Consider the following 25,638-nt stretch of genomic DNA (forward strand, 5'->3'; position numbering starts at 1 on the left):
CCACTGTGATATTATACAATAAGAAAACTAATGATATGCAAAATTATCAACAAACAAGGAAATGAGGATATGCTCAGATATGTAAGTCTAGAAATAGTTTCTATTTATATGTGCTCTTTCAATACAGTATTGCCGTTGATATGGGGTTCTTCCGGGATGGGATATTGAATCATCAGGATCCTCCGGGTTCTCAACAAGGTCTTGGCCATCAATTTCATCCGGTGTCATGCGACAAACCTTCTGGAAGAACTCACTATGCATGTGCAACAAGTTTATTAATACCTGATATTAATAATATTTCTTGCGATACTCCTTCTGCCTTGGTTAGGTCAGGTTAGGTTAAGTCGCACTGGAATGAATATCGCATGGTAACGTGCGATAGAACATCCTGGCAAAACTCGTGCATGTACGTACAGTATTACAACTGGAAGGTTTGTCGCATGACTCCGGCATTGGGTCATTTTGTTGAATGACCTTAATATGTTGGACTGCAGCAGCAACACTTTTCCAAAAAGATACACAGTACAAATATCACAGGGTGGTGTAAATTTAAACCCATTTTAATAAGCCAACTTTATATAATAAAATCATTGCTGTTACCACAACTTTAGATAGTTTCTTATCTACTCTGAGAGAAAATTTGTGCACCTGGAGTAAATTAGAACCTTTTTTATGTTTTGATTCTTTCTTCATAGTAGAAAAAGGTTCAAGTATTATGATAATCTAATATGCCATCCACCTAACTTAATGCTGCAATGCCTAAACTAACCTTTGTGAACTATAGCTGAATAAAATATAAATAACATTATTCCATGTAGGATTTAAACAAGAGCTGTGATTGTTGGTAAAAAATAATGAAAGATATGTGATTCTAAAAATGTTTGATCATAGTAAATGGTCAGTAAAGCTTTTCTTGGGTTAACCTATCTAATTAATATGTGTATATCATCTACGATTAAGTTTTTGTCAAAGTTTTGAGTATGAAATAATGGAAAAATGTTGAGATATAAACATTCATCTAGCTTGGCCAGAGCAATTCACATTTTGGCCAACCTCAATACACATCAACAAGACTATAAACTCTTTCCTACTTTACTTGACTACATCACAGCTATAATAAAACAAATATATATAAACTTTCCACTTTACACACATTATAGTATCAAAGCTATGATGGAAATTATCTATTACATGGTCAGAATCATCCACCAACAGGTCTGAACGCACCAAATTTTGTGATTACATAATAACTTTTAGCAGACTGGGGTCTGCCCCAATTAGTCCAATTTATCGAGGTTCTACTGTATACCAACGTATAAACGGTAAGTGATCAGGAATAAGAGAAATAATCTTTTAAGCTATTTTAATATATTCAAAGAAATTTATTTTTACATACAACCAAAAGATTTAACAAAAGCCATTACAGTACTGTGTATTAGATATATAAAAAATAAAATAAAATTTGTTTGTTTGACACTTGTACAGTGTAATCATACAATAATAATTACCTTAAAGCTATAAACCCAATTAAGTAAAAAAATATTAAATGCATATTTGAACAAAATATGTTAATTATGGGCACTGAAATATGACTCAAGGATACTTCTAAAAGTGCAAAATAACTCCTGACAATGACTTACACCAATTATGTAATAATTCCAAAAATTCTTAAATAATAAAACTGATTATGAAACTGAAAGTTATGATTCGTAAGACCAAAACAAACAAACTTGAGGAAATATATACGATATTGTGTTTGTAGTGTCTGTATCCATGTCAATGTGTGCATCTTGCTTGAGACTGTATATATTTTTTCATGTTTGTGTATAAATTCAAAAGTATACTTGTATGTTTGGTTATTTAAATTACTTCTATATACTATTCTCAAGAAAAAAACAAATTCTATAAAGGAATTTTCTGAATATTTCAGAGGATTATAAGGACAATAATTCTCTACTCAGTTATTACACTGATTAACTACTTGTACTGTATATTAAAAAAGAAAAAATCTGTGGAAAAACATATTCAATCCATCTAATTTTACGAAATGATCTATTCTGACGGCCAATATTAAACATCTCTTTCATAAATCTGTTCAAAATTAAACATTTATTTCATCAAAGTGATTAGAAGGCTACACTGGTTTTACTTGTGTGTTACTAAATACTGTACTGTATAAGGTAGTCATTCAAGGGTGTGACGGCACATAAGTGGTCGTTTGCTACCTTTCAACTTATGTTTGACTTTGGGTGTACTCCAACGACCATTCCTATTCCTAGGGACTTGGGCGCCACCCAGAGCTCCCATTTTCTTGTTTAAAAAACTTTCGTCACAACCAGGCAAAACTAAATCTTTCCTTGTCTTTTTCTCCATTTCACTCCTAATAGTTGGCAAATGAGTCTTGCCACTTCCATCACCATATGCACTTCTACCAAGAGGTATCATCTCATTTCTGGTATCTGAAACATTAATTTGCGGTTTTATGAATCTTGATTCAATGTGAACTGAACGTGTTTCTTCAAACGTGGAAGTGTGCGTCTTACTGTAGCTGGGGGCACCAGGATCACTTCTACCTCCTTCCTCTGGTCCTTTGAGAGTCAACCAATAAGTGTTTGTCCACTTCTGGTGTGAAAGGTCTGACATCCTCCTGTTTCGTGATGCTGTGCTAGCTGCATGGGTCTTCTGCACAACAGGAAAATAAAATTGTTATTCTTCCAATATCAAACGAAGATATAGGCATCCCCCAATTTACGATGGGGGTTAGGCCCCTGAAAAACCCATCGTAAATCAGAAAAAAATATCTAAGACTATTACTAGCACTGCAAAACAATTTAAAAATACTCACTACATCATTAAGAACACTGCTCACTTCGGTCACAAAAATAGAAAAAACTTGTCACAAAACGCCGTTTTGGGGCAACGTGAAGTAAGAGATTGGCTCTGACGCGCCGATGATCAGTGGCGCAGTGGTCTGAGCCACGCATGGCACAGGTGATGAGGACATCTCGGCGATCTGACAATGATGTAGTCAATGAGATGCCAGTGTTTGGATCGTGGGTGTTGCCACGAACCCTTGAACTTGTCGTCCTGCCTAAACAAGGTATTGGTGATAGTAAGGTTGTGAGCAGCACACTTACTGAGGAGGAGTAGGCCGTTGGGATTACACTTGCCTAGTCCATTTTCCTTATGATTCCCAGCCCTATGTTAGCATCTCTGCCAACTCTGTCATTGAAGTCACCAAAGAGCACAACCTTATCTTCTCTGGGGATAGAGGTTAGCACTCTGTCGAGGTCAGAATAAAAGGCCTCCTTGATGTCATCCTCTGCATCCAGTGTTGGGGCGTATGCACTGAGGAAGAAGGTATGACCTGAGTGATTCATTGGGACTCGAAGCGTCATGAAGCATTTGTTGATCCCAATAGGCATTTCAGTTAGCCTTTGTAGGATGCATTGGCGGATGGCAAAGCCAACCCCATAAATGCAGTTTCTCTCCGCAGCAAGCTTACCCTTCCAGAAGAAAGTATGGCCAGACCCCCATTCTGTGATTCGACCTTCATCTGGGGGCCGGGAATCACTAATGGCTGCTATGCCGATGTTATACCTAGCCAGCTCCTTTGCCACAAGGGAGGTTCTTCTTTCAGGATGCGCATTTGTGCCAGTATTGAGAAGGGTCCTGACATTCCATGCAGCGACCGTAAGAGGTTGTATAGTTTGTTTTTGCTTTCACCTGGGATTATAATTGTGTTTTCAACCGCTTAAAGATGATCTTACTGGGGGCGGTTGCCCAGTCAGGTTGGTTCTTTAGGCAGGATCTTACTGGGGGCGGTTGCCCAGTCAGGTTGGTTCTTTAGGCAGGCTATGTTTAGGGCACCTTTTATACCCCGCTCCCCATGTGGGGTGAGTAGAGTGGCTCCCCGAAAGGGCTGCTCAGTCAGACGGACAGGACCGGATTACACTGCTGCCTAGATCCCAGTGCATAAACGACCATCTTATCTGTGCTATCCATGTGCTGAGTTGTGACTAGAGACTGCTGACAGTCATCTCTGCCTGTCCCCTTCACCATAGGACTTTTGAGGTATAACGGTTTGATAATGAAGAGTATGATGAGCTGGATGATGGCTGCACGCAAGTTGATTTATGTGGCGAGGCAGGAGCGCAGACTACAACCACACATCTTGGCTCTCCCTTATCCTGATCCAATGGTGCAAGGACTGGGGAGAGGGAGAGTTGCAATAGTCTGCCGATAGCCCAGTTTGTTGGGTTTCGCCTTCGTAGCCTCTCTATCAGACATTCCCTTCGTCCACCGGTGTAGTCGTTGAGTTCCAGTGGTGGTCACCTCTTCTACCTATACCGCCGTTGGGGGTCTTGTTGGAGCTCTGCAAGCATGTCTGCCTGATGCGGGGCTCCACCGCAGATTTTTCATTCGGGGTTTACTCTCGTAGCCTTATATCTACCAAGGTTAATCCACAAGGCAGTGTGGCAATGGTTGGTAGGAGCCAGGACATGTCTACGTGCCAGTGAGTCTATGTGCCGTCCCTGTGGGGCCCACTGCTACTCCGAGATCCCCTGCTGTTCTAGCCTGGGCCCACGAGGCACCCAGTTACAGTGTGTTGCCAGGAGGAGGCACAACAGGGGTCTTGATGGTGAGGAGGCTGTGTACTGGCAGGGGAAGACTTATCCAAGTTGCTTGCCTGTTTGCCTCGAAGGTTAGCCAGCGGCGGCAGCTGAAAACGAGAGGGAGCAAGCAGTGCTTGCACATTACCACTAACATAATTCTGCCACACTAGATGCATTACACCACCCTGTGTGCACACGCACACACACACACACACACTCTCCAGCACCGTTTGAGACACAGTGCCTTGCCTCAGTGCCAGTGTTTTTATATTTGCCTGTAAACCTGTATTCGTTATTATATATTCTTGAATGATCAGCTTTTTATGGTGTATGTTTTATTATTGATGATATAAAATATTAAATATACTATAGAAAAAATACAATATACATAATCAGTTATTTGACATCAAGATTAATGAACATGAGTGTGTGGACTTGGCAGGTCACCAACCACCGCCGGTACATCACCTTACCTCTCCCTTTTGAGTCGAGTTGTTATACTGTAATTAAATATTTCTTGACTGCAAAATGATTTGAGGTAAGGTATTTTAATTTTAGTATAGTTTCTTAGGTGTTTCTAAAAGCTTGACAACCCATATTTAGAGAAAGGCCATATCCTACTTGATATTTGATTTAATAACTGATACATGTGAGTGTTCTGCATGACTCATCAGTGCAACCACGGTACACCACTGCCCTGGGGTGTGTGTGGGTGGTGTTGGGGTGTGGGTGGGTGGGTGGGTGGTGTTGGGGTGGTGTGTGGGTGGTGTTGGGGTGGTGTTGGGGTGTGTGGGTGGTGTGTGGGTGGTGTTGGGGTGGGGGCTAATGAGTGGCTGCTTAGTGCACAGTGGCCCCCAGACCCCCAAAGTAAAAGCCCAGATATCGACAAATCCAGACGCCCTTTCCCCCAAATATGTGGTGAATTTGCTGGCTAGGAATGCATGCCCCTTACCGGGTATTTACATCAATTCTTATGGGGAAAATTGCCCCAACATTCGCAATTACATTTAGGAACGCGTCCCTTATGACAACCGGGGTATTCTTGTATAATCCTTTAAAAGCTTAATTATGAATTCCAGGCAATTTCAATGAAAATAACACTTTCATTTTGGGGAGGAAAATTGAAATTTTTGTGAATGTTTTGCAAATCATAGGCGGTGCTCAAAAGGTTAATACAATTATTTATATTAAAAAGTTCTGGAAGAGATATGTAATTAATACATTTGTGCTTATAATAACTAGCACAACAGGTGCAGAAATAAATAAAAGAATAGAATGACGAAAAATAAATTGTTACCTTAATTCTGAGAAGCTCAAAGTTGAGAGCAAATGCATGAGGCAAGTGAACACCAGAGGCCATAGAGGAGCAGATGACAGAACTGAGCTGTGATGAGAGCTTTGGGTTCCCACACTCCTGTGCCTCCTCCCATGACCTTATAAGTATATTAGGTAAATCTGGAATATAGATTTATATATCAGGGTTGGCAAAAACCATTGTTAAAAAATAAACAATTGTTTTAATGCTATTATGTTGGGTTTAATAAGTTTCAAATATTTGTAGCCCTTTTTATAATGTTTTAATATGCTATTAATCATAAACATTACATTCAGGGGGATTTAGCAATTGTTTATACTCTTTTCTATCTCAAATAATTACCGTAAAAAAGCCAAATTTGAAAAACACACTTTGAACAGTCATCCAGACTCATTCTACATACTTAAAGGCAAAAACTAAGTTTAAGATCATCTTACCCCGTAACTGGTCATTAACGTTCAGGTACGTGATCACCAATGTTACTATTTTTGGTCATTCACGTACTACATCGTTTTCTAAATATACTTTTCCCGTGCCTTTGAAAATGAGCCTAGCTACCATAATCTGGTGGTGTCTGGTATTTGTGTAAACATTTCCTGCCACTCAGCCTTGAGGAACCTCCCCTCCAGGGAGGCTCCACCATCCCGTCTCTTCCACAGTCAAGGCTCCGGGATTACGCAGTAGAGCCTCGATAGCCATGGCACGTGAACGTAACTCAATCAGAATGAGATATACGGTACTCTGAATTATTTGGTAGGGGTGAAGATGAACATGATATTGACAGAGAGGCATGTATTGATAGTAATACTGAAGATGATAGTGATAGTGACCCAGACTACATGTTTGAACAAGAGGAAAGCAATAATGACTGATGAGTGGCAAGTGGAGGAGAGAGGGCTGCTGCCCTCCCCATCTCCAGGAACATCCAGTACTCCCTCCACTTCACTGACCCCATTCCCACTGCATGGTTACATCTACCCACAGTCCTCCCTCCCTCCTACACTGCTCCCTCCATCCCACACAGTTCTCTCCCTCCTGCACTGCTCCCTCCCTCCCACACTCCTTCCTTCCTCCTACACTGCACATTGTCATAATAATCTAAGTACATTATAAGCAAAGAACTTCAATCCTTTAGATTCTTCCCCAAACTTTATAGGCATATCTGAACAATTACAATACCAAAAACTATACACAACTTACCTAATATTTTATGGTAATCAAGTTTAATGATGTGGTAGTCATGATGATAATATTTGGCAAGAGAAACCAAAATCTTGGTCATCCATCTTAAAGTTTTCTCTCTAACTTTGTAAGCTCCAGTTGTTAATGCTTCAAAAAGGGTATCCAACACCTTGGCGATGATTCTCAATCGAATTTTAATATCACCTGTGCCTCCAGACCAGTATACTTCTGCAAGCATTAGGGGATTTCTTAAAAAGAGAACATTATATATTCTACTGCATATAAACCACAATACAACTGTGCTCATGAAACACTTTTGTCCCATCTGGTTCCTATATGATGTACACTGATGATTATTATCTTTGAACAGTGCATTTGTTTACATGTACAGTAGTATTTGTTATCAGTATATAAACAGCCATGGGTGTGTGAGGGGCAGTATAAAGACAGCCATGGGTGTGTGAGGGGCAGTGTAAAGACAGCCATGGGTGTGTGAGCGGCAGTATAAAGACAGACATGGGTGTGTGAGGGGCAGTATAAAGACAGACATGGGTGTGTGTGAGGGGCAGCATATACACAGCCATGGGTGTGTGAAGGGCAGTGTAAAGACAGCCATGGGTGTGTGTGTGAGGGGCAGCATTTAGACAGCCATGAGTGTGCATGAGGGGCAGTATAAAGACAGACATGGGTGTGTGTGTGTGAGGGACAAGTTCACAAGCTAACACTACAGAAACAAGAGAATACAATGCGGCATAACCAAACTATTTAGGTAAAAAATGGAGTACCCATAAGACTGTACAGTACAGAGAAGGGGGTTTGCATCTGAAGTATGAGTAAAAAAAGAACAATACGTATACACAAAAATTTAAATATCTTTACCATCCAAAATTTGATTGAAAACCTCAAAGTTGTGCACCCGAGAAAGGACTTCCAAGGCCATCAGTGCTAATCTCTGATCAGAGAAGTGCTCATATCTTGTGTCAGTGATGGGCTGTGAAAGAAGAAGTGTTTTCAAGTGAGAGGTTGTCACCCTAAACACACACACACAATATATATATATATATATATATATATATATATATATATATATATATATATATATATATATATATATATATATATATATATATATATATATATATATATATATATATATATATATATATATATATATATATATATATATATATATATATATATATATATATATATATATATATATATATATATATATATATATATATAAAATTATCATAGTATTGAATATAAATAGATCCATTTAGTATTTAATGACTTAATGCAAAATAGTTTTCAAGTTAAATTACATTAGAAGAAATTTTCAAGCTAAATTACATTAGAAGAAACACTAAGTTAGTGGCTCAACATTGAGAATTACTTTAGCTGACAAGAAAGCTATCATTCATATTACTTGGCTGAGTGCAATAAAGTTCTAGAATGAACTAGATTTGGACAGAAAACTTCTGTCTTCTGGTAGTGAATGGAGACTTCATCAAAACTTTGTCAGAGATGCATCAATTGTATTTTTTTTTGACTGTCTAATGATCCATTCCTGAGACTTTCAATGAAAGTCATTTCCAGGAGGATCCTTTCAACAAAACAGAGAGTAAGCCAGAGTTGGTACAGGTGTTTTACCTGAAAGCTTTACAACTATTCATTTTGTTCATTAGGTTTATTTACTGGTGAGTCACCTAAAATCTCCTCCAATCTATTCCACTTCCACCATAATTTTATTTCTTCACAAGTGAAAAGTGGGTCACAAAGACATGATTGCCCATTAGGGACAGTGTGGATACAGCACACTGTATATATACTAAGCCTTCGGTACACAAGGAGGCAGCATGGCCGGTACTGCATTTGACTGCATTCATTTCCCCAAATTGTAAATGTAGGTACCCATTTACACATGTAGCCTTGTGTTATTCCCAGAATATTCCTACATATTTAGTACTCTCCTTCTCCCTCTTCTACGAGCCTTTGTATGACCTTAATTCCACTGACCGTGTGACTGTAGAAGAATATATTGCGGTTATGAAGGGTGTTGATGACAGATGCAGCTTCAGTCAGGATATTACGCTTGATACACTTAACAAAGATGGTCACACCCAGCTGCCCGATCCACTCTCTTTCAGCATCAGAAATTGGCCTTCTTCTCCAGTTTCTTGATCCTTCACCCAGTATTTATTTAAGCATTAGTGGGGACAATAACAATGTCTTTTATCAACTATATTATTTATGTTCAGTTGCAGTCAATAGTAATTATCCACCCCACCTACTAACATACCTGCGAGCTCAAGGTCTTTCTACGTGACGGGTCATAAGTGGGTGGGGAAGGTACTGATAGGGGGAAGCAAATGATCAATTGATTTTGATAATTACATCCCTGGCAATGGAACAACTTAGGTTACTTGCCAGTGCATTAAAATTTAAGCTTAAAAGACTAAATCAAATACTGCAAGGTAAAAAACGTAAGTAACAAATATCACAGAACTTTCAAAATAACATTTAAACATTAATAGATAAAATTCAAAGTTTGTGTATTTGTATAGCTTTCTCCACGAAAAAGAGGATGTCCCCTCTCACGCTACCCCCCCCAGCACCAAAAAGAGATGGCAAGACCCCACCCCACCCCCTCCCCCCAGCATTGGAAGAGATGCTTACTACAAAGATCTCTGAGACGGGCACTTCACCAGGAGGTGTTCAGCAATCAATGGGACCAGGCAGTTATCACAATGGGGAGGGGGACGCTCTCTCCATTAAAAAACCATGAGTCAGCCATGTGTGGCCATTATGGAGGCGTGCCAAAGCAGTCTCCAGGCGGTGCGACAATCCCTGATATCCCCAGTCACCCAATAGAGGGTGGATAGTGTGTACGTTATTTGCTCCAACAGCATCTCACCAGTATTGCCAACTCAAGCAGATGGCAGCTCTTTTTACTGGGTTCATATCAGAGACAAGTAGAGGGGAATGATGTGCCACAGGGTAAGAAGCAGCTGCTTTTGCCACAGCATTAGCACGCTCATTCCCTTTCTCCCCACCTGAGCCAGAGCCCGGCAAAAACTTATTTTCCATCCCCGATGATCAACAGCCACTGTAAAACATCTATAACTATAGGATGGTTGATGAGACACCAGCTAAGGCCTGAAAGCACTACGAGAATCACTAAAAATTTTAAAATCTGTATTAGGTTGGATAAAAATACCGAGGATAAGAAAAGGAGAAGGAATTTGACAAATTTATGAAACTAAATCCTCCCTGGCAATTGGTGTACTGGGTGTGAGGTAAATGGAGCATATGGTATGGGTACATTGGAGGTCAATCTTGCAAGTTGTTGCCTGCAACAGGGAAGTGATGGGTAATAGACTACAGCTGCTCCTCGACTTATGACGGGGTTAGGGACCCAAATCCAGGTCGTAAGTCGAAAATGCTTAAATAATACACAGAAAATCTAAAATGGGTGTCTCTTTTTCTTCTCAGCACCACAAAACTCTCACTTTTAAGCTTGCCAGCCATTTTAAAGTGAATTACAAACGAAAATTTTGTCAGTACACAGCGCAATCACTAACGCTGGGACTCGAAAATACGTAATTTGACAAAATTTTGGTACGACTGAGGCGGTCGTAGGTCGAGTATGTCTTAAGTCGAGGAGTAGCTGTGTAAGGTACAACACAATTGTCTGTGACAAGGATGGCTGTGCCCCCATGATGTGTCTGTTCTGGATTTTGGGGAGAATAAAAAGCCTAATAATCTCTGGGAGGGGGATGATCATTGGCACCCAACATCGTCTCCTGGAGGCAAATGCATATAGGGGAGAATTATCTCAGGAGCAACTGGAGCTCCTCCCAGTTGGCCCAAAAGCCTCAACAATTCCACTGGACTATGGTAGCCATGATTATTGGGGATTCAGTAGAGGTAGGCAAGTGTGCGGCCCCCAACAGGCATTTAGGCTTAAGCTTAGTCTAGGTGTTTAAGCTTGGAGGATGCACTGGTAGTGTACCATGACATGCCCCTCCTCCAGTTTTCCTGTTGAGGGGGAAGACTTGTGTGGGACTGAGCCTTTCTCTTACAGACAGAGGATCTGTAGAGGTAACCCCCATGCTAGGGGTCCCAGCTGCCTCCTCAATTTAGCTGGAGTCTTGTCATCAGAGGCTTCCAGAAGAGGATCAGTTGGCATCAATGAGGAGGAGGTGCCAGTCTGAGCTGACATCTGTTAAGAGTGTCTGGGACTTAGAATTTGGTTCTGAAGTTACCTTAGCCGGAGGATCCTCTACCTCGAGAGACTCTGAGGACCCTCAGTAGTGTTAAGCTGAAATTTTTGTAGTACCAGGACGGCGGGTGGAGGCAAGATGAGGAGTAGCACATGTGCCTGCCTCCTCCAAATGGACCTCAGCCACTACAATTGAAGTCTGAGGACTGAGGATTGATGGCATAGAGTAGGGTGTGTGAGCTGAATTCAATACAGGTACAGATGATTCTCGGGGCGGTGTCGCGGCAACAATTTGCCGAGCTTTGTCTGGTTAGAACTTGTGCATAGGAATCCCCATGCCTTGAGGCACATTTAAGTGCTGTGCTTCTGGCTTCAGCAAAGCTCACTTTGTATCTTGTGTGGATCTTTAGTACATTATCTCTTTTTCAATTTGGAACCTGTCACATTCACTAGAACAGGCCGAGTGCACCTCACTACAGAGAAAACAGCACACCAGACCCGGACATTTCTGACCCTCATAAGCCTTACTACAGTTAAAACATACTGCAGGAACACCCTGCTGTAACTTATGACAAGTGCAGTTGACATGGCCATACAACTGACTATGGAAGCATCGTCTAGGGTTTGGGATGCATGGCTTCACCTTAAGGGAAAGAGATCCAAGCAACCTGCTCTTTTCAATCCATTTCCACTTTGATGAACAATTTGCATTGCATATCATCCTCCCACCCCCGAAGTCGACCATTCCCACTCTCCACCCCACCTGATTTACCGTGCAGAAAGGACCCTGCCAGGTGCAGGGGTTAAGTGGTGGTTTACTTTTCACTGCAACTGTACATGGTATACAACTAGTGCACAATGTTTATGCAAAAATAAATGTGGATAAAATAATCCTAAGCTATATAACAGGTACAGCACAAACTATTATGTAAATAATACAAATAAGATTCTGTGAATCAAACTCACCAATGAAGAATTTTAAGATTGCTGCAACTTTCTTCCCCACTGAATAAATGGCGTCGCCTTCAGTCAGCATAGTGACAATCTGCATAAGCTGCAGTCTCCTTTGACTTAAAGAATGTGAGCCAGCAATCATGTTTTGTATCAGACTAACAGTGGTGATTAAACTTTCACGTGAATTTACATCAAACTCGCCCATCCATTCTTCAAACTGCAATGAGAAATTTCTAACATATATCATGGCTGCAGACAGGGCTATTTATGTACTTATTATTTTCACCACTTACCAGCAAGCTAGCCATTAGGGTAGTTGGTTTGTTGTCTGTTATGATCTTTATTGTCCAGTGATATTACAGGAGGAAACCGGAGTAGTGTACCAGGAGAAAAATAAAGACATGCACATTAATACTGGATGAGCCAGAACCCTCACCATCTCTCATCAATTAGAATAACAACACTTAATCACTTCAACTACTAATTACTGTCCAACTGCAGTATATATTAACAGAGCCACTCCACACTAACACGGCCTCTCCACACTAACATGGCCTGGATCTACACATTTACACAAAAGCAATTTAACTGACCTGCCTATAATTGGTCCTGTAATTATTTGGAGAAAATGAATGTCCAGCAATATCAATTTTCAGATAGTGAGGCAAGGTTGAGGATGAGGTGTGTGAGACTGGTGGTCGTAGCTCCTCAGTAAGCCTCTGCTCAACACCCATTTGTGAGAAATTACTCCCTTGTATGACACCTAGTTGTTTGGGCCTGAAGAAATATGTAATTATTCAATATCATGTACTGTAAAAAAGATAAAATGTAGGGAAGGGATAGGATTAAAAAGAGAGAGACACACAAAGAAAGTTTAGGTTATTGAAGGTGTTGCCCTACAATATTCACCATAGAGTAAACATCCTATATAACCGAGGGAAGGCTGGTCTGTCAAGGCTTTAAGTTCATTACTGTACATGGGTATACGGATCTGGAACATTAACAGACTTGGTCCATTAAAAAGTTTATGCTTAGATTTAACAGCAACCCATATAACGGAAACTCACATGTTTATGTTTATCCCAACAGAATGCAACAACTGCTGCACGTTTTGGGTGTGTAGCAGTGGAGAGGAGATGGTGGAGGAGGGAGGGATAAATAAAAATAATACCAATAGATAAGTCACAAAAAAAAATATTGTATTGCCAAACCAGTACAGTATATAAAAGCCAAATGGAAGTTTGACACTATCACCATTTGCATATACATCTGGATTCTGTTTATCATAGCAAAAGCGAAGCTAACTCCGCCGATTCCCTTGCAAAGCTCCCCTCCCCCCCCACCAACCGCCCAGCCATCCTCCCGCTCGTCCACTAAGCCAGATAACTCGAGTGCAAAGAAATGTACATTCCTTTTGTGATACAGTAATGTGTTTGCCCTTAGGACAATTTTTCTTTTACCTTTTTCGCACATAGGATGGTGTGTACATGTATATCAGTATTAAAAATAAATGAAGAAAGTTACGTACATCTACCCGAAAATACAAGTTGAAAAACAACAGCTTGGTCCAGTAGCCTGGTGGTTATAGTGACGAGCCTAACATGGCTACGATGCCGCCAGAGATGGTAACAGATGTACGAGTAAATGTGAAAAGAAAGTTATCTGTAAATCCTCATTTGTGTCAGGTATTTGTAGAATGAAAAATAAATGTTGCAGGTATGGCATTAATAGATTGTAATGCTTGTAAAAGTTCAGAAATGGTTACTGCTTAGCTACCTTTGAAGAGTTGGGTGTCTGCCGTACGGACGTTAACCATCTCGGGTTACAGTATCATCAGTAGTACAGTAGAGTAGTTATAAATCGACCTAGTATATTTAAAATAATAATTTCTTAATTAATTAAAAATTACAATCATGTTTAAGTAAGCAAGAACATATTTTTAATTCTGGCATTGGGTTAGGTAGACGTTAGCCTACTGAAGACAGCAACGGGGGGAATCATTTGCTTTCGGGAGACTGCAACTTCACATAAAGGACGCTGGCTGATTTTTTTGCCATTTTTCAGACAAAAAAGTGCGTCTTATATGCTGCAAAATACGGTGCTTCAAAATTCATCAGTTTCAAAGCAGAATAAACCAGTTGTTGTTGGTAATTGTCACTTTATTTTCCTAATACTGTATACTGAATTTCATTAACAAAATAAATGAACACTTATCCCCCGTATTTGTGAATTCACTTATTCGCGAAAAATTATTAGTAACCCTTTATTCAAGATTAGTGATCTAAATTCACCTGTCTGTGAGGGTAATTTATTTTTATTGACCATTGGCAGATGAGCATCTCACACACATAATCCATGGTTAGTCAGCTTTTGTTTGCGCTGGGCATGCAACGGTTCTTGAATGTATCTGAACCTGCTCCAGTGTTGGTCAAGTCTGGTCTTGAAACAGCTCACACTCGGTGCCGGCACAACACTCTTTGGCAGGTTGTTCCACGAGTTCACAATTCTCACTCCCCAAAAAGTTTGCCCGCACAGTTATCTGGACTTTGGCTTTTTCATCCGTGAGCTGTGACCCCTTGTGGGACAGACGTCTGCCAGCTCCAGGTATGGACAATCAACTGAGTAGTGCCCTTTAAGTAGTTTATACACCTCATCTAGGTCGCCCCTCGCCTATTTGTAGTATAAGCAAGGCAGTTGCAGGTGCTCTAACCTCTCTGAATAACTGAGGTGCCAGAGTGCAGGCACCAGCCTGGTGGCCTTCCTTTGGACATTTTCAATTAACTGACAGTCCCTAGCATATCTTAGGGACCAGTCAGGGTGACAGTACACTGTATATTTGGATGCATTTGGGGATGATCTACGACATGCTTAATAAGTATAGCTACTTAAACAAGAACTGGCAAAGATATAACACCCAATTAATTTCTGAAGAAGACATGTGTAATGTTTAGAGAAGTTTTGTTTACTTGATTAATGACACAAGACTTACTAAATATACAAGTACAGGTAGTGAATAGAAAAAATTGCACTCTGCATAATTGAATGACGATTATCCTTTCTTACCTGACACTATAATATCCTTGACTATGTTCAGAATTAGAGTCCAAGTAAGGCAGGGACTTATGTATCTCCTCTGACTGCAGCATCTTGTGACCACTCGTTAAACTGATACTTGGTTGGCTCATACAGCACATATCCGCTTGCTCTTTCCTCTGATCTAATTGGTCCAACTTGCCTCTACTGCATGATGAAAGTTCAGAAGATGTTTTACTTTCTTTCCTTGGGTAACAAGGTTCCTCATGTTTCCTTTTCAACGAAACAGTATTATTATTATTATTATTATTATTATTATCAGGTTTAGGTTTCCTTTTCAACATATGAACATTATTAATAACTGACTGATTAATACAACTACCTCGAGGTGTCGTGTCTTTTACTGGCTCAGAACCTACACCTTCTGTTACTTCAGAAGATAACGGTATGAACAACTGTGTCTGTTGATGTTGAGTAAGTTCCATGTTATCTGTCTTCTCTCCAGCTTCCACTGTAGAAATACCATTGGCTACCCTGCCCACAAGTTCTTCTTGCTTGTAAGTGTTACTACAGGACCCTGAAGCAAGTGACATAGAATTGGAGGGGGCTGATGGATGCCTAGGAGCAACAACTGTGGCATCAACTAATGGCGAACGTCGACAAAATTCCGACACAGATTTAAAGTAATCCCCCCGAGTTGAAGTTTGCCCGTGGCACTCTGGCTGTGGATACTGTGGGATATCATGTCCTTTCCTATTTTGTCTCTGTTCATTAAATTCTCCAGTTCTTATGTTCCTAACACCTTGCCTATATCCTTGTGTATTGTCGCCAAGATTTTCCAAGGAGTTCCCAATGACAGCAGAAGGCCTAGTTTTGTACCTTACACTCACCATATGTGGCCAATTATGATCGGATGACAATGATGCTGACATTGTCTGATAATGATCAAAACACGTAGATGGTGTTGTCCAGTTTTGAAAGTCGGAACCAGAAAGTGAAATTGGTTGACTTTGGTAATCTAAGGCTGATGATGATATTGGTTGAGCTTGGGAACCAGGACCTGTTGATAATGTTTGGTGTCTGTAAGGACCTACAGAGGACGACACGTTACATTGATAACTAAAGTCTATTAAGGTTCTGCTTTCTCTCATGTGTGAATCAGAGTATCTCATACCAAAGGCAATGTCTCTGCAGTTTTTAGACGATCTATACTCAGTGCTATTACTTGGTGGTATGTAATTTTTGTAACTTCCACTGGAGTAATTATAATATGCTTTTAAATTTTTGTTTTCTGCATCATAGCTGTCGTTACAACCTGAGCCAGGGCCCAATAATGGCTTTCTGTTACTTTCAATATAATCACTATGGTAACCAAGTTTAACTGCTGACCTCGAGTTTTCTAAACTTTGATCATTTTGATAACCAAATGACATATCTGATACAACCTGTACAGTTTGTCTGCCACGACCCCTTGATAAGTTACCACTTGTTAAGAGAGAACTTTTTTTATGATGCATTTCAACCAGAGGGCAAACTCGCTTCTCTGCATTGTTGCTGAAAACACCCTTTTTCTGCATCACATTGGGTGAGACTTTTGCATGTGGTTGGAGGTTAATTCCCTGTGCCTGGCAGTGACGGATGATGTTGTCTGTAGCTTGTGGTGCAGGAGGTGGAGCGCCTGCCAGTAAGTTTATCAGGGAATGCAGTGTTGGTCTCAGCCTCATAAGATACTCTGCAGATAATCCACATATGACGATTGATAATGAATGCATCAGGAGAGAACCGCCTTGGCTGCAGTCAAGCAACAGCTCTTCCAAAACACCAATATCTGGCTTGTAGGAGTTGATCTGGAACACAAGAACTGTTGTTAGATGGCAACAAAACTAGTCAACAAATATCTATCTATGTTCAGGTGTATCTTAAAATTTCTAATATTTCTAAATACAGAAATAATAGTATAATCAGTGGCAGATCCAGGTGTGTGTGTGTGTGTGGGGGTGCTTCGGTCAAACCCCCTCTATTTCTCCTGAGACTCATCTGGCTAAATCATCTCAGGTCAAGTGTCAGTTCATGTCAAAACCAACTCCACCTTACTGATTCATGCACACATACAAAATTAGTTACTGACACACACACAGACTGATGTGCATTCAATCAATTTATGTTTTCTTTCTGTTAAAGTCATTGACAAATCATGGGCAATTTTTCTATTTATGCTCCATAGTTTTAATGCCAACACTTTTTCATCAAACAGCACCATGATCTCCACTGTGCCATGAGCATAACCCATGGTAAACCAATTTCACTAACGCATGGTCTGTTCTTGAGCAATCGTCTGACTTTCAATGGGAATATTTGCTGCTAAGCTTTCCCTAAACCCCTCATGAGTGGAAAACAACCAGCAAACTCTCCAGTACATACTACAGCCATTTATTTCAATAAGAAAATGGATGTGGTGAAGCAATACAAAGGTGGGTAGTTTGATAAACATTGCTCGCACATTTGGATACCACCCTCCAAAAGTCTGCTGCGTCGACACATGCCTTGTTTTGGTGAACACAATATGCAGTAAAGTACAGTACAATAATTTGAATTGAATTGAAACATTTTATTTAGCCAGAAAAATACAGATACAGAGTGGATAATAATAACAATATTAACATGGCTGAGCCAGTTGAGAACCTGAGCTCTCTTTGAGGCACCTGATATATACTATACATTTATCTCAAGGAAGTATTATGTAACATTTAGTTTCATCTGGAATAGTACAATAGCATGGTAGTAATAAGTACATCTCATAATGTTACCACGGTTATCACTTATATAAACAATTATCTATATTCTCCAATTATTTAAATATGTTTTGTATGAAATATTGAGACCATGGATGATACATATTGGGACATGCACTTACATTGGTATATAATTGAACATAAGTAATGCAATGTGTATTTATTTTGGTGTCCTTAATATGAAGCTCAGTTACTAAATGTACATGTAGTAGGATCAGTATGCCACAGAGCCACATATACCAACTCTCCCGAGACATCACAAGTTGCATGTAGCATTTTGGAAATCATCGGACATATCCTGGCAAATACGTCTTTGACATACTGTACTGTAGTTACCTAATGTGAATGTAAGTTTTTCAATGAGTGATTTTTGTAAGAGCTATACATGAAGGAAATGTAATAAAATGGTGGAGGGACTGGAGAAGTTCTCGGTGCAGTTCATTCATTCTTCTAACCATAATCTTACCTTCATGGCACATATAAGAAGACTGATGCTGAGGGTCAAGTTTCTGGTAGACATGATGAGTGTCAATAATAAGTCCCAGGAGCACGTAGGCAGCGGTACAAGCAGTTCACACACCAGGTTTCCCATCTCGGACAGTTCAGGGAGAACTGCCATGGCACTTTCCTGATTATGATGGTATTAGTAAGGATTGTGGGATGTGAATATTCTCAAGAGCTATTGGAACACACAAATAGATATGGAAATCTAATTGCAGACACAGTAGAAAAAATAAGAATAAATAAATAAATACATTATATTCTTTACCTTGTCTGTAGGTATGAGAGCAATAAATATAGAGGAATCATTTGCTCTTAGCCTTCGTACCTCCTTTAATATATGGAAACTCATCTTTCTATTACCTGCAGAATAAACATTCATAAAAACATATTAATACAATGTAATAATCTCTGCCCAACACTGTTCAGTAAGTTTTCTCCCACCAGCCAGTACATTGGCTCATGTAAATTCTCTTGCATGCACATTTGTTCTTATAAATCTCCCTCACCTAACCTACCTCTCCAGCACACTTTTCCATGCTAACACCCTTTTACTTTTTATTTTTATCCTCTTCGCCACTCATCAGCTCTTTAGCTGCTTGGGCGGTCGGTAGCGTCTCTGTTACGCATGGTTGGCAAGTACTTGCTCCAGGAAGAATCTGCACCTACACCAGTGTTGGTCACATCTGGTCTTAAGAGCTCACACTTGGTACTGTCAGAATACTCTCAGACATATTATTCCAAGACTATACACTTCTCAATCCCAAAGAATTTGCCCTGACAATTTTCTGTATTGGTGGTTTCTTCAACCTTGAGCTGTGACCTCTAGTGGGGCAGGCATCCGCCAGGTCCAGGTATGAACACTCAACTGAATAATGCCCTCAAGAGTTGTTTGTAAACTTCAATTAAGTCACACACACACACACACATCCACGTACACAGACAAAGTCAACCTACAAGAATGTGGCATTTGCTCTGTTCATCTTTAATGCAAGAACCTTAAACAGAACAGTTATTATATTAGACAAATGAACAGCACATCCTACAGCATTGCATCAAAACTTTAATGCACAAGTACACAGTTGTCAAGAGAACCTTTCTGATGACTCACAAGAACTGTAATATATATGATCACCAGAGGAAAAAAAACTTCCTTAGTTACAACCTATACATTTTTAGTCTACCTGACACCAGTACAGTATTGCTTATAAATGCTATCTTGATTCTATTATCCAATATCATAGAGTTATATATATATCAAATGTACTGGTTTCTTTCTATGGCTTTCCATCAACATGCCATTTAATAATCTTACAAGTCTCTTACTATCATGCAGGATGGTTACATTAGACAACATACATTCTTTCTTCATTCAGTTAACATTCTCTAAATGATGTGAAGTGATGGGTTCTGCTATGGTGTTCACCTTCCACATAAGGCCCAAAATGTCCATTGTCACACATAATCTAGCATCACTTATCAATAAGACATCTACTCTCAAAATCCACTCAGTGCTGTGTTTTCTGCCATTCTCTCGCACTGTTATTTACAGTTCTGCTAACATAAAAAATTATTCTAAGAACATAACTAAGACATTACCTGTATCATTCAAGAAGGTGATGACAGAACATGTTATGGAGGTAAAGAATGAAGAGGGAGCAGACAGCCGACTACTGAGGTAACCGTACACTTCACACACCTGTGGGATTAAACACTACAAGTAATAAACAACATTCCTATTAAAGAATCTAAGGGGTCCTGTGCTGACTAAAGAGCACACATGACTCTGAAAAAAGCAATAATGAAACAGTAATGATAACACAAAAAGAGTAACACAAATAAGTAGAAGGTAAAGACAGTGACAAACATGCACTTTCAAGAAAATTATTCAAGAATACTTTTGGGGAATTATGTAAATGATGATGATGCTGATTATTATTATTATTATTCAGACAAACTGTAGCAACACACACACACAATTACCCTATTAATTTTTCTGCACCCGATGTTGACCATTAACCATCCTATATCAAACATCTCCTTTATTTTATCTCCTCCTGGATGTCCTTCTTCCTCATACTTCCACAACAACACCTTCTCCCAGGGACTCTCAGCTTCCTCCTCTGGCCAACTCTCGCAATACCTGTCAATTTGAGTGATGGTTCTTATTAATCTCATAAAACCACATAATAACACATTTACCTTAAATAAACATAAGCAGGAGATATGCCCAATGCTTGAACCACTTTTGAAAGAACATTTACAATTACCTATACTGTACTGTGTATTTAATTATATAGTGCTCAGCCACTAGTACAGGGGGTCCTTGTTATATGTTGTACCGCCGCCTACCGATATACAGCCATCTCTCTTCCACCGCGGGGGTTAGGTTCCTCAAAAATGGTGTGTTGGGCAAACTTATCTTCTTATGGGTAAAATGAGGTGGCGTGATCGTGGCCTCGTAAGGACTCTATCACGTGAAATGCATACCTTTTAAACAATACATAATGCACAAATATGATGATAATAAAAGTAACATACCATAAAAAAATTAAAAATATTAATGATCAGCATTATGAAATCATATTACAGTACTGTACTCACTGATCCATGGTTAAATTATTGTAGCATAACCACGATGACAATATCGTAGTTGTTGTGAAGCCTTCTGATGATGGTGATTGACGAAGAAGACCAGTGATGATGAAACGAACGAGTTTTATTTCTTAAGCCGATGGATCATCAGGATTATTGGCTTCAGGCTCCAGATGATGATGATGATGGTTGGGGTGACCGCAGTCTCCAGAAGAAGTGTGTTATTGTCTGTTGTTTGCTTTTTCTATGCAAACTTTCAAATTTTCTCTGTATGCCACACAAAGATCAATCATTGAAGTGGCATTGGGGAGCAAGAACATAACTTCCACATGGGGATGCGAGAAATGAAATGTTTCTGCATCATGGCCTGGGGTATTATCCAACAATAGTAACACCTTTGAGTCAAAATTCTTCTTAATGAGATATTCCTTGACCTCATCCACAAAATGATGCTCTGACCAATCATTAAAGAGTACCCTAGTCACCCAAGCCTTTTTATTGGTCTTCTAAACAACAGGCAAATGAAGCTTATTTTTACCTTTTAACACCCGGGGATTTTCCGAACAGTACACAAGCATGGGTTTACACTTATAAATCCCCAGCTGCATTACCACAAAATAACAATGTAAGCCTGTCTTTGAAAGCTTTAAGCCCTGGAGCAACTTTTTGGGTCTTTGTAATGTAGGTTCTGTTACCCATACGTTTATAAAAGAGGCCAGTCTCATCAGCGTTAAACACTTGCTCCAGGACATATTCTTTGCCCTTGATTAATTCAAGCAGCATGGGCTTGAAGTGCTCAGCAGCTTAAGTGTTTATGCTATAAATACTGTACAGTATACTGTATCCATTCGAAATGGCTCCCAAGAGCCCATCAAATGTGAGTGATGCTAGTGCTGAGTGAGACCATTAGCCTTGCTGCAAAAATGGAAGTTTTAAACCCACCACACATTCGCTCCACCTCTGTCCATCAGTGAGTACAATACAAAATGATTTAGTTTATCTTTTTGGATGTATAATATATACTATTTTCTATAAAAATTCCATTGAATTTATGTGTATGTACAGTATTTTATGGGGCAAAGGGAGGCTGGGGAACATAACTCCCATATTTTATCTATTTCTTATGGGGAAAATTGGTTTCGTTAACGTTGTGTTTTTCAAGAACGTAACCACGATGTTAAGCGAAGACTTACTGTATTTATTTTTTATTATATATATAATTTATTTAAGTTAAGTGGTGAATTACCTTATAAATGTACCAATGAGTCTCTGGACACCAATCACAGAGGCATTGCCATAACAGGACCGAAGTAACTGGTAGGCCTCTGATCCACGGCAAGTCTCACACAGTGCACAGACCTTGGCAATGTCCAATGGAGACGTCAGATGAGCAGGAACCTGGAAAGAACAGTCACATACAGAAATTTACAATCCTAGTGACCCTGCACAGTGTGGGCACTCCTGGCAAGATGAGTGTTACAGCCCACTGCCTTGCCAGCTGTACACAGTCCAGTCATATTTCTGTTAGCCAGAATCCATCAAACCCGGAACTCTCCAATAGCCAGAATTGGAATTTGCTTGTAATTTTTCCGGAAAATTCCCTAAATTTTGGGTTTGGGAACAAATTCCGAGGTTAAAAATCAGGATCATTTTCCGATTTAAAAAAAAATCTGCCAAAATTATTATTTCTGGGTCTGGGAGGAAATATTGATTATATAATGCACAATTACCAGAAAATCTGAGAAAATTGCGAGAAAATCATTCCAAAACTTTCTGCTCAGGGCCTGGGGACAAGGGTTCCCGGCGTTATAAAAGGTTGAATCAAGTTTAGCCACATCCTCACATGGTTGGTGCGTGGGTGGGAAGACCAACTGCTTGGGTAATGCTGGATTTTTCTGTTCATGGTCTATTTATAATTACTGTGCAAATATAAATATTTATTTAAATGTACATACAATATTAAAAAGTAAAATAATACAGTAATAAATCAATTTAATTCCGAGCTGAGCTAACTAGGCAAAGGGTAAGGTGAAGGAGTTAGGTGGTGAGGCAACATGCCAACACACACACACACATTAACAGCACTACTAAACCATTGTCTTAGAACATTTTACTTTATAATTTTTATTTTAAAATTAATTGATACATGATGGTTCGATTTAGCTACTTTTGCACTTAGACAACTGATCAATGAATAAACCAGGACATACTGTACACTGTATAGAGACGCATTATACACTAGTGATGTCACGAAGCTTCGCAACTGCAACAACTGCTGAGCAACCGCATAAATTATCACAACCTGTACTCAAATGTACTAAGTCTATTACTGTACTTAAATTTTTATGTCTAGTGCAAATTATGGGATGTTTACACACTGATATATCCATTTGCCAGAACAATTGGTGTAGAGCACTTCTGGGAATGAGAGATTTCCGGGTAACTAGACAACTTTTGCAAACCCGGAAAAATTCCTTATCCCTGAAAGAATCTTTTCTTGATACTGTACTAGGAAAAGTTTCCATGTGTCTAAACTACGCATCTTGCACAGACAGACACCAGCCCACATCCCTAGACTGTATCTGAATGCTAGGGAATGTTTTTCGAGAGCCTAAACTACCGGAGTTTGTCTAAAAGTTTGGTTAAACAAATATACTGTACTATTTAAAAACAGAAAATCTACCAATGAAGACTGGTGTTTTCCACTCCCATGGAGCTGTGGGGGTATAGTGGGTTTCATTAACTGACCTAACCTGATGCAATGTCAGGTAGAGGTAGGGTAGAGGATTAGTGGTCTCATATTTCTGACTTTCTGATGCAATGCCAGGTCACCCTTTCTTGGGTGTGGGATTAGTGGGTCTCATGACCTAAAGATGCCTTGAATAAACAAGAATGCTAAAGTATTTTTGAGGGAGATTGTGTTAAGTATAAGTATAAATGAGCAAAGTTTTATCCCTTCAACATTATAAATAAGCAACATCATATCCCTCCAACATTAAATTACCTAACATTTTAAAATATGGAGTGAGAAAGCAGAAAGGTGTGGGTGATTAGAGATGGATGCTTGATGTCTGAATATATATACAGTATACATAATGCAACAGTCTATAAATTAATACATACCTTAATATTGGTCAACTTAAGCTGCTGAGACTCTTCCACAATATGCCTGGCAAGAGGCACGAGCAGGAAGATGGGTAGTAGTGGAATGTCAGGGCAGTTTCTAGTATGAATATCAATAAGTTCCCAAGCTTTTTGTGCCTTTCTAGCTGTTAAGTAGTGTAGGACAAGATGACCCACATAGTTTTCAACCTCCAAGCTCATCTAATGCATGGGATAAAACAACATATTAGAAAAGTGAAGTTATAAATAGTGTGATAATTTTAATGTTAAGAAGTTAACCATATTATGTATCCACATGCTTGGTCATGGCTTCATATTTAATTTCAAAATCTAACAGTGCCAGGCATTTTAGTCTCACTGGTGATGGAAATCTACTATAAATCACTAAAACCAACCGGAATAATACTAAAAAAATATCAAAACCAATGAAAAGGCAGAAAAAATGTTTTATATTTGGTTTTAACCATTGGTTTAAATAGACCAAAGCTGAAAGTTGCAATAAATACTTAAAAATCTTACCTGGTGTTTATAATGACAAGTAGGACGAAAGCATACACCATTATTGGCAAAAAAGCAGCAATATTTTGAGTTGCCCATTCTTGGTTTGGGGAAAAACTTGTCAAATCCCTTCTTCTGGTCCTCTAGACAAGATGACCCTTGGGGCTTTGAGGCTTCCCAATCTTGGTTCCTCTGTCTCGAATACGTCTTTTCCTCTACACACGCTTGTTCTGGTTGCTTCATCAAAAGACAATGTGATGGTGATGAGGAGTCTGCAAGAACACCATTTTCCTTACTCTCTTTTCCACTATTGATGTGCCCAGTCTTCTCCAGACCCATAACAGCTCCTGGTACACAAGGTGTGTCCACACTGCTCACACCACCCACCTTTACTGATAAGTGTTTTGTCATACTTACTATTGTGTATTCACCTTCAGACACACAAAGCCTGTATCTTTCACTTCCAAGATGTGAAGCATTTTCTTGGTAACTATTAGTTTGCATCGCCTGTTGGTCAAGACACACATTACTCTGCACAGGTTCTCTTTCTTTCCCTCCAGAGTGTTTTGCCAGTTCATCTGAACCAAGTAGTTTATGATAATCTCTCTGGTCATCTTTGTCCAGCTCCAAATCACTGCAACTAAAGGATTACAAGTTTACACTGATTTAGCATGTACTGTACGGTATTTTCTCGATTTAATGAACTAATTCGAGCCACCCCTTTCAGTTAAATCGAAATTTCTGCTAAATCGAATTTCCGTTATTTTCGCTCGATTTAGCAAAGTAGTTCATTAAATCAAGTGC

General features: G+C 39.5%; 1 protein-coding gene across 3 annotated transcripts in view; it reads right to left on the reverse strand.

Annotated features, from left to right (window-relative positions):
* Positions 1 to 1,154: 1,154 nt before the first annotated feature.
* LOC121880481 overlaps positions 1,155 to 25,638 on the reverse strand; it is a 32,035-nt gene continuing 7,551 nt past the window's right edge. For 2 of the 3 annotated variants that reach the window (XM_042387688.1, XM_042387687.1), the window contains exons 4-18: positions 24,856 to 25,474; positions 24,337 to 24,537; positions 22,460 to 22,611; positions 20,602 to 20,761; positions 20,218 to 20,317; positions 18,887 to 18,981; positions 18,584 to 18,745; positions 15,356 to 17,172; positions 12,886 to 13,069; positions 12,305 to 12,509; positions 9,133 to 9,299; positions 7,993 to 8,104; positions 7,132 to 7,341; positions 5,914 to 6,071; positions 1,159 to 2,682 (exon numbers count right to left, since the gene is read on the reverse strand). In XM_042387688.1, coding sequence (XP_042243622.1) covers positions 2,185 to 2,682; positions 5,914 to 6,071; positions 7,132 to 7,341; positions 7,993 to 8,104; positions 9,133 to 9,299; positions 12,305 to 12,509; positions 12,886 to 13,069; positions 15,356 to 17,172; positions 18,584 to 18,745; positions 18,887 to 18,981; positions 20,218 to 20,317; positions 20,602 to 20,761; positions 22,460 to 22,611; positions 24,337 to 24,537; positions 24,856 to 25,474 — 4,840 coding nt within the window. In that variant the 3' untranslated portion in view covers positions 1,159 to 2,184. Of the gene's footprint in view, positions 2,683 to 5,913; positions 6,072 to 7,131; positions 7,342 to 7,992; positions 8,105 to 9,132; positions 9,300 to 12,304; positions 12,510 to 12,885; positions 13,070 to 15,355; positions 17,173 to 18,583; positions 18,746 to 18,886; positions 18,982 to 20,217; positions 20,318 to 20,601; positions 20,762 to 22,459; positions 22,612 to 24,336; positions 24,538 to 24,855; positions 25,475 to 25,638 lie in introns of all 3 variants that reach the window. The other variant, XM_042387685.1, reaches the window with a different exon arrangement.

The sequence above is a fragment of the Homarus americanus genome, unplaced genomic scaffold (assembly GCF_018991925.1).
Source record: "Homarus americanus isolate GMGI-L3 unplaced genomic scaffold, GMGI_Hamer_2.0 scaffold15794, whole genome shotgun sequence".
Lineage (NCBI taxonomy): Eukaryota > Metazoa > Arthropoda > Malacostraca > Decapoda > Nephropidae > Homarus > Homarus americanus.